The sequence below is a fragment of the Daldinia decipiens genome (assembly GCF_022478715.1).
Source record: "Daldinia decipiens strain CBS 113046 unplaced genomic scaffold F4813scaffold_27, whole genome shotgun sequence".
Lineage (NCBI taxonomy): Eukaryota > Fungi > Ascomycota > Sordariomycetes > Xylariales > Hypoxylaceae > Daldinia > Daldinia decipiens.
The window spans coordinates 430883-445169 of record NW_026054570.1 but is presented as its reverse complement, the minus strand read 5'-3'; the positions used below and the strand labels follow the sequence as shown (position 1 = coordinate 445169).

At 45.3% G+C, this 14287-nt stretch overlaps 4 protein-coding genes across 4 annotated transcripts; 2 read left to right on the top strand and 2 right to left on the bottom strand.

Annotated features, from left to right (window-relative positions):
• Positions 1 to 676: 676 nt before the first annotated feature.
• F4813DRAFT_155354 (tannase and feruloyl esterase) lies at positions 677 to 2475 on the top strand. The gene has a single exon (XM_049239005.1). The coding sequence runs from the start codon at positions 851 to 853 to the stop codon at positions 2402 to 2404; it is 1554 nt and encodes a 517-aa protein (XP_049097804.1). The 5' UTR covers positions 677 to 850; the 3' UTR covers positions 2405 to 2475.
• Positions 2476 to 3958: 1483 nt separating this feature from the next.
• F4813DRAFT_155343 (sure-like protein) lies at positions 3959 to 5119 on the top strand. Its single transcript, XM_049239004.1, has 2 exons — positions 3959 to 4246; positions 4304 to 5119. Exons 1-2 carry the CDS (start codon positions 4069 to 4071, stop codon positions 5017 to 5019), a joined length of 894 nt encoding a protein of 297 aa, XP_049097803.1. The 5' UTR covers positions 3959 to 4068; the 3' UTR covers positions 5020 to 5119.
• Positions 5120 to 7012: 1893 nt separating this feature from the next.
• On the bottom strand, positions 7013 to 8398 carry F4813DRAFT_397982 (uncharacterized protein; the record flags this gene model as incomplete). Its single annotated transcript, XM_049247995.1, has 3 exons — positions 7013 to 8155; positions 8223 to 8320; positions 8394 to 8398. The coding sequence occupies 3 exons, from the start codon at positions 8396 to 8398 to the stop codon at positions 7110 to 7112; spliced, it is 1149 nt and encodes a 382-aa protein (XP_049097802.1). The 3' UTR covers positions 7013 to 7109.
• A 4334-nt stretch (positions 8399 to 12732) lies between these two features.
• F4813DRAFT_397979 (uncharacterized protein) lies at positions 12733 to 13890 on the bottom strand (the record flags this gene model as incomplete). Its single annotated transcript, XM_049247994.1, has 3 exons — positions 13606 to 13890; positions 13472 to 13524; positions 12733 to 13369 (listed from the first exon to the last, which is right to left on the bottom strand). The coding sequence occupies exons 1-3, from the start codon at positions 13675 to 13677 to the stop codon at positions 12733 to 12735; spliced, it is 762 nt and encodes a 253-aa protein (XP_049097801.1). The 5' UTR covers positions 13678 to 13890.
• Positions 13891 to 14287: the final 397 nt, after the last annotated feature.

The window sequence follows — 14287 nt, the reverse complement described above, 5'->3', positions numbered from 1 at the left end:
TCTTTCACGTCGTGATACTTTGTAGGCTGCTTTAGGTATCTCATAATTGGTTAACCAATAGTCTCATCAATAAAATGCGTGTTTTCCAAGCGGAGACGTATTCATATCTAAATGTAATTAAAATTGTCAAGACTCGGACTATCCGAGGCAAAGAGCCATGAAGCTTACATGCCCAGGACCGTGAATGTGCATACGTGTAACCCTATTTCTCCGTGATGTCTCAGAGTGCTTTCGGGGCGGGGCTCCTAATAGATGTCTCCTTGATTCCAATAAGAGAATATTTGAGGGAAGGGGTCCCGCACAAATAACCTTTCGCAACTCCGACAGCCTCCGGGCAAAAGATTCCCGGGGTGGGTCAGTAATATCAACCCCTTGCAATTATTAGCGGGATGAGCTATAGAACGCAATCCTAAAGGATTAACAAGGCTAAGGTGCATATATAGTAAGCCTTAGAAACCTATTAGAACCGTGATTGACTAAGGACTTTTCAAGTATTATTACATACAAATTTGTATAGGAATATACCTCTGAAGCTAGCTCTCAATCACTTCATAATGAAGAGTCATAATAAAGAGTATACAATACCACGCGAAAACAGCCAATGAAAACCCTCTCATTTAGCTGTCAAGGCAGCGACATGCACAATAGGTAGAGAAAATATGTAAATCCCCTAACTCTTGAAGGATTATAAGCTAGAACCGCGAAAATAAGAGAAAGTTATTATGTAATAAGGAGTCATAAATCAATAGCCCATAGATTGTCCAGTATATAAAAGACCTCCATTGCCTCGAAGTCTAGAAGTCTTATAGATAGTCACAGTCACGACAATAATATCAAATCCTCCTCCACCATGTGTAGTCCCGCTCAGATCCCGTATCCGGATTTGCCCGGCGTACAATTCACTTCACTCAGCGCTTCCCTGGTGTCCAACTTCACAATCCAAGTTCCAGAGAGCACATACACGAACAATGGAGCTGTCTATGCCGAAGGTGTCAACTTCTGCAACCTCACGACTACCTATACGCATACTGGAAAATCTGATATTGTCACTATTAACGTATATCTCCCCACAGAGTGGAACGGCAGGATGCAAGGTATTGGCGGAGGAGGTTATTCCGCCGGAGGCATTAATTATCTACTTAGTTATTACTCTATGCTCGGCGCCATGTCGGAGGGATACTCTGCTGTGACCACTGACGCCGGCCATGCTTCGTTAAACCCAGATGACTGGATATTGAAGAGTCCCGGACACGTTGACCTTTACCTCCTCGAAGAGTTTGGCTCCAACTCACTCAATGAATTGTCTATTATCGGAAAGGCAATTACGGAGAGCTACTACGGCAAGCCACCAGCATATTCCTATTGGAACGGATGCTCGCAGGGCGGACGACAAGGTTTTAAAATTGCCGAGAAATACCCTACCGCATTTGATGGAATAGCTGCCTCTGCCCCAGCAGTTGACCTCGCTGGGTTGGGAGTGGGTGATCATTGGCCCCAGGTTGTCATAAAGGCTATGGGTCAGTACCCGAAGAACTGTGAGCTTGTTGCGATCACAGATGCATTTATCAAGCACTGTGATGGCAATGATGGACTACTTGATGGAATCGTCACTGATCCGGATTCCTGCGACTTTGATCCACATTCTGTGTTGAACAAATCTATTGATTGCCAGGATACCGACATTGGAACTGTGAAGATATCGGAAGCTGCTATCAACGTTGCGATTGCGACATGGACTGGCGCCCGAAAACTGGATGGCTCATTCCTTTGGTGGGGACTCAAAAAGGGGTCAAGTCTAGTAGACGAAGTAACTAGCCTTGGAGTCTATCCAGGACTTGCGACAACTGTGTGCTCAGGGAACGGTACCTGCACAGGACACACAATGGAGATTGTTGAAGAATGGATACGACTTCTTATTAAGAAAGATCCTACCTTCGACGTCACGACAGTAACAATCGAAGAAATCCAAGATTTATTTCAGCAATCGCTGGATGAATACGGCCCAATCGTCAACGTGAAGCCTAACTTGGACGCCTTCCGAGAAGCAGGAGGGAAGCTATTGTCTTTCCACGGTCTAGCCGATGCTATCCTTCCTCCGGACTCTTCGTCGAGCTTCTATAAAAGTGTCGCAGCCAACGACGAGAAAATACACGATTATTATCGCCTTTTTGAAGCGCCAGGACTTGCTCACTGTTTTGCAGGCGTTGGATACTATCCTTCTGGTATTTTCAAGTCCCTCGTCTCATGGGTTGAATCCGGTGTTGCCCCTGACAGTGTCATTGCAGCGACTTCTGTGGATAAGGGTCCTGTTCGCGAGAGTATTTTATGTCCTTATCCTCAGAAGGCACACTATAAGGGTACGAGCTCAAACGCTACAGCTGATGATTTCTATTGTGGTAGTTAAGGAACGATTGAGGAGCCCGTGTGTCTGAAGATGGTAGTGGGTAAAAATGATTAGGCTTTATATGGGTAGCTACCTGTTATACAATTTAAGATAAGGCCTTACTTGAGTTGATTCTAAGAATTGAGATTGCTTTGGAGCGCGTGTAACAGATATCTACTTTTGGGACAATTTACTACGTTCTGGCTGGGCTAAGGTGATTGTGATTTATTTAGATCAGCTTGAACTCAGACCCGTCTTAAGTACGTCATTATATGTCCTAACACTGACGGCCCGAGAAGCTTTTTATTATGCTTAGAGCCCATCCAAAACAAAACTCAAATTATGTACGTGCATGGGGAAGCCACATATTCCTATTATTATTTATATGAAAGTTTCGAGCTGCTTGAATGCCTAGCTTACATTGTGGCGGCACCAGAGACAAACATAATGAGAACAGTTGCATATCTATAATAGGTTAGCTAATCTACTGTTACTAATGTTGGAGTGAAATAGGTACTTACGTCGCTCCTGCTAGGATTAACTCCATCGTCCTCGACCTCGTCAAGCAGGACAGTATAAGTAGGTAAATGATGGCCGACAGAATGATTATGATAATTCGGACTGAGATAGTGCTGACAACATTGCTATCAGGATTCTAGGTGAGACATCTAGAACAGAGGACACGTTCAGTATGTATAGACTCAGAATATCGTAGATAGATTAGAGTTCCTTGCGGAATAGCAAAGTTGTTTCCCTATTATCTAGTTCCATCTTGTGACACATCTATTAGATCCATAATTCCACGACCCTACGGCTATAATATGAAAAGACTAGTGGACAGCAACATCCACCTTCTGGGTACGTGTGTGAATAACTTGTAGTAAAAGCGATGGAGATAACAATGACAAAGGAAAAGTCCAAGCACGTTCCGTGGCGGCACAAACCGAATTGCCGTCTCCACTTGTCTCCGAGAACACCCACTCTTTCCTCCCGGGTGTCCGAGATGCCGCTCCCGTGTCACTTACCGCATATAGAAGGTGACACACCTAGCGTGGAGTTCGCGGTTCGCGATTTGCGAGTATGTACCTTAGAGTCAACGCCACTGCCGGGATCTTATTGCCGAACCTATTATTGATAGATTTTCCAGACAATAGTTTTGCATAGTGTTACTTGTAGCAACACTATTTGAATGACATGCAAAGCTCCTATTCTCTCTAAATAGACGAGTTTCAAAAGTCTAGTGAATACGGGTTTCGCCGAGGGCGACAAGAACACCTTGGCATTTTTTGGACCTTCCTTGCTAGGGATGGGACTGGTGGCTTTTGCACGGCGGCCTCTCCCTCGCTGGAGATCTAAGGCGCGTTGCAGATCCCACGTGCCCCACAAGATTGGCTGTGAATTGTGGCTGATATCCCAGGGACGGCGGGGACTAGAGGCTGGGCATTCTGTTCGGTCCCAGTTTTAGAGTTTCATTGCTCGGTATAGCATCTTGTCAAGGTTTGTGATTGGCTGTTGTGATTGAATGAAAGTCCCGGGGATATCAGGGGTCGATAGCGAACGGGATGACTTTCTTAATGCAGCTCGTGTCAATGCAACAAGCAAGATATTTAAATGAGCCCATGGCCCCATGTTATTAACCAGATGGGAATCTTCAGTCGCTCACTAAATTAAAACCTCATAACAAAATGCGTGTCCAACTCTTGTCATCCGTATTGCTCGCCGTAGGCGCCCACGGCATACGTATCCTCCAGTCAAACGACGACGGTTGGGCAGAGCAATATATTCGGGTCCTTCATGACGAGCTCAACAACGCTGGCCACGATGTCATCCTGTCAGCACCAGCCGAAAACAAGTCTGGTACAGGTAAGCTCCGGTCTAAGAACTTTATCTGGTTAGGGCATTGCTAAATTGACGAACTAGGATCTTCTGACTCGGAACCATCCCCGCGTACTCAGGCCTGTGAATATAATAGCTGCCCTGCGGGCAGCGGCGCCGTGGGTAACAATGCGACGAACCCAAGATTAAACTGGGTAAATTCGTTCCCGGTAACTTCTGCTCGCTTTGGAGTCGAAACGTTTGCTCCTCAGCTGTGGAACGGACAAGCCCCGGAGCTCGTGGTCTCTGGGCCGAACGTGGGAAGCAACTTGTTCCTCGAAGTTCCCTTCTCCGGGACTGTCGGCATAGCCACCTACGCGACTCGCGACGTCGGCATCCCGGCCATCGCCTTCTCCGGCGATTCGTCCGGCAGACTTGCGTTCGACGCGCCTGTGGAAACGCGAAGCATCGTGTATGCGAAGCTGGCAACGCAGTTCACGAATGCGGTCATCGCCGCTGGTACGCCGTACCTCCCCGACGACGTGTTCCTGAACGTGAACTTCCCCAAGGCCGAAGGAGACTGCACCGACCCGGCCAAGTTCAAGTGGGTGCTGAGCCGTATCAACCCCGGCGTATTCTCCGAGCGCGATGTCGAGACCTGCGGTACCGACAGATTACCGACGGAGTCAAGCGTGGTCGGTGCTGGTGGCTGTCAGATTTCCGTCAGCGTGGGAGACTCGACGGATAAGACGACGGCACCAGCTGACAAGCAGGCTATTGTGTTGCAGAAGTTGGGCAGTCTACTGAGTTGCTTGGAGTAATAATACTCTTGGCGGGGCCTAGGACCATATTTGCGTATATATTTGCAATTTCTCAAGCTGTATTTCTGGAAATCAACAAGGAACTTGTACTGTATATTATGTTGCATACTTGAGTTGCGTCTCGGCTTCCAAGCTCTGCGTGTAATATATGTCTTTTCTGTGTTTATATTGGGGGAAACTCGAGTTGATAGGCTGCCTTTTTACCGAATGGGCATTTCTTCTAGGATTTTATAAGGTCGATAGATCTTAAGTGTCGGGTCTTCTAGGAGTAAAGGGGGCGTACATAAAAGCTGTAGGAGTGGAAGGGATCTTAGAAGAAACGGGATTGGTATTATGAGTAGTAGAATCGGCGAAGGCTTTGTCCATGCGCAAGATCTTGTGCCGTCTCTACAAGGACTCGTTAGCATAAAAACCTCCAAATATTTCGGCACTCCTCAGTGTGACTTACTATATTCTACACTGGGTAATTGGACCGAAAATATATGCACCAACTATGGGACATGAATGGAGTGTTGGCCTTTTCAAATACTGGAACTAGACTCCAGTCTTCCTGCCAGACTCTGGATCGCTTCTCGTATATCTAGAAGGATCAAAGTCCGGGTTGTAAAAGAGTCTGTGCAATATGCTGTTTTCGCTTCCTAGACGCTGGAGCTTGTCTTTGTCCTTCTATATGTTCAATCAATCCCGTATTTGTCTCTTAAGTAATCTTATTGGGAAGCAATGCTATCTTCAAGCATAGCGAGCGGCGTGTGCTAGCTATCGGGTAACGTGTACCATTAGAGGGGTAAAATCGGACACACTGGAAGCTAGCTATGCTTAGAGACGACCACGCTGCTTTATGGAGGAAACCTTGGACATCCTCTATATACCTCATTAGTATCGTGTGTTTCATGAGAGAAGTACGTGTTTCACCATAGCTATGTATTCCCTCTACATGTTCCGGAGGAAGGCAGGGAACCCGTACGCGTCATTCATATATTCAACTAAATAGCCTGTATGCTTTTGTGAACTAGTAGATGTCAGCGCGACTATCTATGACACCATGTAGACTATGTCGTTACCTGCGCAAAAATAAATAAAATATTTGATGATTGCAAGAGACCCTAGTTTGCAACAGCGACGCTCCCAGAGGTAGGTAAAGACGTCTCGCCCCCTTCTTAGCTATTCTAGGAGCGCTGGGATTGATACCCAAGGCACGTAACGAAGGGTAGAATGAATGAAAAACATCTCTATAGGAACTAAAAACTTAGTCAAAAGCATTGCTTTGGTTTAAAATATTTAGTATCTCATCCAGGTGCGCTTCATGATGTGTTTCAGGTGCCTTACTACCTCATTGACAATCTCACCCAGCTGTGGCTAGGAGCGGATGGTTCCCCTAGCAACATCAGGAATTGTTATACACCGACATTCAGCCTCACATTGTGCTATGATAGAGTCTGTGATGTATAGGGGTACAATTTTATTATAATCTAGGATTGAAACAACAAACACGAATCATAAACATTTCAAGTCTCCCTATGCAATACATGAGGTATGGGTCGCGATACATAATATGCACTTAAAGTGAATGTATTATCATCAGGGTGTACTACTATTAACTCAGAGCTAGGATGTGGGAATGGTGTCAAAAGACCCACGACATAGGTATGAAGTCACTTCACTAGAGGCTCAATTCATACAAGGATAGAGCGGAGTAGGTGTTTATTGGGAGAAGAAGTGTATCTGTATACTGCTGAAATGCAGCATCATGATATATACCAGGAGTCATAGTTACTCCAAATTCCTTCCTTGGCCCCAAAGTTCATATCCACCAGTCTGTCTGATAGATCCATGCATCCCACTCCAGCTCCTTATTTTGTTTTGGTCCTAATTCCGCTACAAGCCTGTCATATGCAGACCAGCGGCCGACCCTCACCAAAGCATCTGTGGCAAGTTAGTAATCAGTGTTGAAGGACATTAGAAATGGTGAGGAGAACTTACTTGTTGTCGACCGGATAGAAAGTGAAGAAGTAGAGTATTAAGGCAACCACGAAGACTTGTGACTAAAGCATCCCTGATGACAATCTCGCTGGGTAAGGCTAGTAAGCTCCTTACTTCTTTCGGAACAGCTTCTTGACGGAGTTGAAGAACTTCTTCACTCCTCTAGGCTGCTGCTGAGTGCCATTGGCAGTACCAATAGGCAAGGCGGTGCCCAGATGGCCCTCAATGATGGCAATGATAGGACCCATGGCCTCTTGAGTAGCTCCAGGAAGCATCTGCTGACATGCTTCGGCGATCATGCGAGGAAGCATGTTGACAATAGTCTGGAGGAGGGCGATCTGAGTAGTGAGGCTGACAACATTGCCGTTAGTCGAGTTCAGGAGGGTGCCGAACGCGTTGATGTTGTTGCCAAGAGAGTGAACATGGCCGTCAATGGCGTTGACATGCTGACCAATTGCATTGAGGTGCATAATCTGGCCATCCACATGACTGATCTGGCCGTCAACGCGGTTGAGCTGGCCACGCATCTGCTCGACGTTCTGATCGAGGGGGCCCACAAAGTTACTAAGGGCGAAGTCAATCATACCGAAGACTTCCTCCAGAACAGTCTCCACATTGACATTGTTGACGCCGTGAGTGCCTTGGTCAGCCATGTCGTTGATGGCACCTCGAATTCCGTGAAGAATATTGACCATGCTTTGGCCAGTGAGAGTAGCAGCTTCATCGCCAGATCCGTTGTTCATCGCAAAAGTGACCGCATGCTTGACAATGTTGTAAAGCTTGGTTTCAGCACTAACACCACTCATCATGTTGGTAACATGAGCCTGGACGCGCTCCTCCTCAGTCTGCTCAGCCGCGACCTTATCACGAGCCCGAATTTCCTGAGTGATCTCAACGAGAAGCTGGACCACGTGACGCATCTGGTTCCACTCCTCGGGAGGGGCAGTACCGCGGGCAGCAGTAAGCTGGACAAAGCGAAAGTAATCGCTGGTGATCGCACGGACATCGTGGCTGGCAGCGGTGGTAGGCGGGAAGAGACCGTCAGCACGCGCACGAGCTAGTGAAGCACCCATCGCAGTGATCTGGCCGAGAGTGTACCTGACGGTGACACCGTGGCGCTCAATTGCCACCATAGCGTTCTGGGGGTCGTTGGTGGCTAAATTTCATGCATTAGCAGAGATGTCATAACTATAAACATGAAGGGACTACAAAACATTACTTACCATTAGCCGTGGTGCCGGGCTCCTGTCCCTCCATCATTCCGATTCCGGAGTCCGGAGTTCGGGGAACCTCCTGGTTGCAGTTCTTATCTCCCTGAGACCTAAGTATTGAAGTTAATTAAATGTCAATACGAAAAGGATAGAGTAGAAAAAAGAAAGGGAAAATAAACTTACGACATAGTTTCTGTTCTTGTAAATGAACAGGTAGATCGAGTTCCGAGAGAAGACTGATTGAGTTGTCTGAAAAGATGGGTTAGTGTATGCGAAGTGATGGAGGATGATGATTGTGTGTATGTGTTATGTATGTGTGTAATGAATGTAAGAAAGGAAGGTGGGGTGGGGTGGTTGGAAGATACAGGCGGTGAATAATTTTGCCAGAGGTGAAGGTTGATGATGATGCGAGAAAATATGTAATGGGGATAGGTAGAAGGGAAGGGTAGAAGGCAGAGGGTAGTGGAAAGGTTGTAGAGGTGGGAAAGGTAGGAAGGTAGGTGAAGGGTAAAGGTGGAGAGGGTTGTGCACTTACCAGAGGCTAGATGTGCGAGAGGTTGGTGGGGGTTGTGTGAATTGAAGTTGAGAAAAGTTGTACAAAATAGTGAAGAGAGTAGGTATGGTGGGGGTCGGGTTGGGTTGTGTAGAAGAAAATGATGGGTAACTGGGGAGACTGCGGAGACTGGGGAGACTGGAGGAAATTTTGACTTACTGTTGTCCGAGAGACGAACCAGTGACTAAACTTGACAATCTTAGAGAAGATTTGTCAAGATGATGAAGGCTTGAAGGCCGAGTGTTGATGATCAAAGTTGATAGTGAAGGTTGTGGTTGATGATCAAGGTTGATGATCTAGGTTGATGATAGAAGAAGTTGGTAGTGAAGAGTTGGCAATGGAGTGTGAAGTGTGGTGAATGAAAAGGGAAAAAGTTGAGAATGGTGGAGGAACTGCCTGATATTTATATGTCTTCAGACCAGGCTGATAGAATGAATTGTGGGGTTGGTAAAAGGTGTACAATCAGGTGTACTTGACGAGGTTGGAAAGATTGATACTAAAGTCGAAAAGGCTGTGACAAATGTACCAATACAGACCCACTTGTCAGGAGAAAATTGATTGTACAGTAGGTTGCTATCACAACTTGTGGGGTGGTAACTGAAGAGTTGTCAAGTTGCTGTGAGGTGGAAGAAGATGATGGTGGAGAAGGCTGAGGGAGGCAGAAATATATCACTAAGGAGACGGCAGATCCAGAGCGGTGTGGGGCGTGGTGGTTTTGAAATCAAATGAATCACCCGGATGATTAAAAAAAAATATTTATGCCAGCTGCATCAGTCTGTATTTCCAACCTGTTTGCCCTGTTGTCCACTGGATCAAGAAGCTTTGACCTTATCCCGACCTGTAACCTGATCTTGCACCTGCAACCGTACCTATGTACCTAAGTGATTAGGGGTATCTTGCCTATCAAAATGCATACGATAATTTGATCCTTGAGTTGTAATAGAAAATCAAACATCTGAGCTGGGGTACGTACACACAAACGTACCTCGGGCTCGCGACATGCCTCCACAATACGACTTGGTATTTTACCAAAAGTGCATTATTTACAGCTAACCAATTTACCAGATCACTAGAATCAATAGAAAATACTCAGGTACTTGTAGCATTTATTTGATCCAAGTAATGTAATACCAAAACACTGACTAAGGCTGAACGCTCAGTATATCGTGATCTTTTCCTGAAACATGATCTCAAGGACTAGGGGATATCAATGAATACTAGAAATCATACATTTATGAGGTGTCTACTTTTTCTGGTCTAAAAACATAATTACAAGGTGAGGTAGGTATTGCGTTACAGCTGCAATAGATTTAAAATCTGTTTTAATCTTCTAGTGGCCCTCATATTTGATTAAGTAAAAGACAAGTAAAGAAATGTTTTCTCATATCGAATCAATAATTATTATGTTATATAAGGTTATTGGTGTTGATAATTAACGGGGATATCTAAGATCAGTGATTTTATTTTAGAGCATTATCATAGGTTCCAAAAGTATTGCGTGAAAGTACCATAAAACAAATCGATATTATCACAGACTGATAATCAAGCTAAAAATTAAGTACGTGTAGCATCCATACAGGTATGTCCTGTTTGTGCGTTGCCTGTTCGTACCTAAGTACTTCCTGATTATGACCCTGAGGATCACTGAGAATATTGCGGCTCAGTGAGTTGACGTTGGAATTGGCGCACGGCCCCACTCTTGGGAGTTGTAACTTCCCTGTCAATGAGGGTACGCACGGCCAAATAAATTGCGGACAGACCCACATACCGCTGCCCAGTAAACAAATGTGGGTCCCTGAATCAGATCTTGGGAAGATGTGATCGGGTTATTTGGTGGTACGAAGGTACGTGCATAGGCATGATGTAGACAGGATCTGCATGTACTTGGGTACGTACGCGATTGAAAAAGAGGAAATATGGGAGAAATCTAATACACGCCTGTCAATGTAAAACTGCCGCTGATATCCAATGACTCGGTAGTTCTTCCGCCGTGTCTAGATTTCGTAGCGCGGATGCTCAACGCTCCTCATCACAGATTTTTTATTGAACATCCTAGAGATAGTTGAGCGAGCGTCCCTATTAGTAGATATTAAGCGACGTAATAATGCTATAACAGGCATTCTGAAATCCATTCCAGAAGCGATTAGAGGAATTGCTGACATATATAATACTTCAAGGCCGTTAGGTATAGATCATGCAACTACTCTGGGTAAAAATATATGTATTCTTTTTTACTACTTGAGTTGACGGGGACGGTGAGGGAGTAATATATCGTTGATAATTATGACCATCGCTTGGCCTAACAATACGTTTGCTCTGGGATAGTCCTGTTATCAACACTCCAAGTTTGGTTATATCGATGGAACAATCTAGAAGTATGAAAATATTTAGCAAATAACATAAAATTCTCTATTACATAGGCATGGCGTATCCTAGCTAGTGGTAATAAACAGGATATTTCACGGTAGAATTCAAGTGGCTGATAGGAAGCATGTCCTAAAGAAGAGCTAGAGGATACGATGCAGAGTTGCCGAAATGACTGGAGGATATCAGATCTTGTGTCTTGTATAGTCGATGGAAGCAATAATTCAACAAAATAGCATTTGCAACATGTAGTTTGGAGAAATCCTCGGTTCATACCTCCTAGACGCCTCTATCTATTCAAACTAGTCAAGACTTCTATAGAGAAGATTAAAAGACGTCCCTAATTCCATAATACTGAGAATAGCTGCTCACAAGATATGTAGCCCTTACCCATTGATAGAAATAGACCCCCTTCTCTCGAAGCTCGAGTTTGTGAATGTAAACAAAGGTACTTTTAATATAAATATCCTGTTGCGAACAATATTACTAGAAGCAAAAGGCTGGGCAAGGTAGGTAAATATCAAGCTGTACTGTGCTTGGTAGTTCAGAGCCTGATGGATTTTCTGCGATACCTACGAATATGATATGTTTCAGTTATCCAGTGTCGAAACCTACGAACCACCTTCCATGGAGCTCTAAAGTTCCACCATAAGAACCCGAGCTTGAACATTCATGTGTTTTGGTGGCTCTATTGAGAGGTGCATACGATTAATAACTATAGTCGAACAGTTTATAAGTACACCACCTTGAAAGGCCCTGATCTTCGTGGTTTTCCATATGGCGAACCGCCAGTATTTTATCTAAGTCGGACAGGAACACATATAATATACCAATGGCAGGATCACCTCAGACTTGTAAAACTTAAGCGTGGATATCCTATTAATATGCTCTTATGTGAAACCAGAAATATTCCGACCTTTTCCAATTATTACCGAAGAACAGTTGTATGGATGATAGTGCCCCTAAGATAAATTCTGGATACTTCGTCTTGAAAGAATACTACCGAAACATATTTAAAGAAAATATCTTTGCTCTGTGTGACGCCTTTGGAGTTTCTAGAAGTATCACATCCTACTAGCTTACAGGTAGACATCAGAAATACTAAAAAATCAGGACGATACTTCATCAGTACCACATATTTCCTACATATAGAATCCTCTGGTAGTTCTAGGCTTATTACGTCCCTCCCGACGTAATTATTAAGCCTACTGAGATTTCTGCGTAACTGTGCCTTTGAGCTCTGTGGATTACCCAAGCGTCAGGGGTTTAAAAGGGGGTCACAATAGTCAGAAAACAGTACCGGATATGATTGCAACGAGACTCTGTTAATAAATAGAGTCTACCTTTTGGCCGAGTGTCAAGAGAACATCGGAAACTAAGCTACGAACGACGATACTACCCGAAAGAGCCCCCATACGATTGCCAAATCAGCCGAAATCCACCCAGAACTCATCCCTTATTTGTGTGTACCATAGATCATTCCTGCCTGTATCTCATTAGCTAATGAAGAAATAATCGAATATTATGTCGAATACATACCACGATAAAAGAGAATGGAATGGTTTGATGGTGTGTCTTGGGGTAATAACGAGGGACTGGTGTTTGCTAGAGATATCCATGTGTGTCATGAGGGAATATCCATGTGCCAGAGGGGAACCCGTAGGGAAGGGAATTATGCGACGAGGGCATCCTCGCCGTCGTCGCCGTCGTCATGGGCATCTGCTGAGGGAACGTCATGTTAGCAGCATAATCAAAGGAGTGGACCCCCGGAGTAATTGGAGCAGGCGAGTGCGGATGCGAATACGAGTGATGATGACCACCACTGCCGTAGACCGGGACGCTACCGCCGTCATCGCGCCTCTCCGTAGCACTGATGACTAGGACTTCATCGTCGTCGTCGTCATTCTGGGCGTTGGTAGAAGGCGATATGTCAGGCTGACTCGTCGGCGCTGCCTCGTTGGTAGACGCGACACCGGGTACGGCAGCAGTCGCGCCACAACCGTTCTCCTGCTCCGCTTTCACGGCGATCGAATCTTCAGTTTTGACTTCACCTTTGACCTCGGTCTTGACGGGCTCGTCAGCGTCGCCGGCATCCTCGTCGACGGCAGCGAGCTTGCGTTTCTTGCTGGGGGTGCGAGTCTTGACGCCGTCCTTGCTGTCCTTGGACTCCTTCTTGACGCCTCCCACGCCACCGGCAGCGCCGATGCCGTGGGACTTCATGAGACGCTCATATCGCTTGGCACTGGAAGGTAGGAACGTGGTTAGTCTAGAGAAAAGGATTGGAATGAATGTAAAGTAATATTATATAGAGAAATATGATGGTAATTACTAGGGAGATACTTACGCTGCGCCCTTCGAGACAATCTCGCATTCCTTGGCGACCTCAGCGAAGTCAATCTATTTAGGTCAGTAAAACTCAACTGAGAGATACATTTGGTACGCGAAGATTTGGTTAATCATCAAAAGGGTAGCGCTCACCTTTCCAGCAGTCGAGTGCTTGATGCACACGATGAGGAATTTGAACTGAGAGTCAACGTCTAGAGCAGGCATCTTGTCGGTGACTGACGTGAGGTTGTCAGGCTAGAGGGATCAAGTAGAAAGGTTTGAAGATGAAGTACGAAGACCTTGGGTATGAAGAGAAGTGGAGGGGTGGTTGATATTGTTGAAGTTGATGGGTGGGAGGATAGGTTTTTAGGATTGACAGGTCAGTCGAAAATTTTTGATCAAGTAGTGGAAGCTTTGGCTTTTTTGTCTTTGATTGCTACTAGTAAGGAAGTAGGCCCTGTACCCAGCCTACCCTCGAAGAAGTTGCAATTTGCTTCTAGTAGATGGTTGTTGGATGGTTGTTGCCACAGTGTAGCAGGTCCGCATAAAATGCAGTCAGACTCGATATACCAGGCAACGGCCTAAGCTTCGGCCACTACTGAAATAACTGAGGATCAACTTGGAAGGCACTCGGTCTTAGAGTTGCTTATGGCTTATGTATGCGGAAATCAGTGCTGCTGGGCATATGTCGTGATGGTGGACACACTTGGGGATCCAGTAGGACAGTTGATGTCGGGACCACCAGCTAAAATATGAAAATTCTTTTACTATACTATGGTGAACTGTCAGAAGCTGATCTTTGAGTGTCGTGAATTATCTTAGACAAGATTCCAAG

What these genes read in the sequence shown, in the direction of transcription:
- F4813DRAFT_155354 (XM_049239005.1), top strand. Translation starts at nt 851, where the DNA reads ATGTGTAGTCCCGCTCAGATCCCGTATCCGGATTTGCCCGGCGTACAA.
- F4813DRAFT_155343 (XM_049239004.1), top strand. Translation starts at nt 4,069, where the DNA reads ATGCGTGTCCAACTCTTGTCATCCGTATTGCTCGCCGTAGGCGCCCAC. An exon ending in CGAAAACAAGTCTGGTACAG is followed by an intron (nt 4,247 to 4,303) that starts GTAAGCTCCGGT and finishes TTGACGAACTAG; the next exon opens with GATCTTCTGACTCGGAACCA.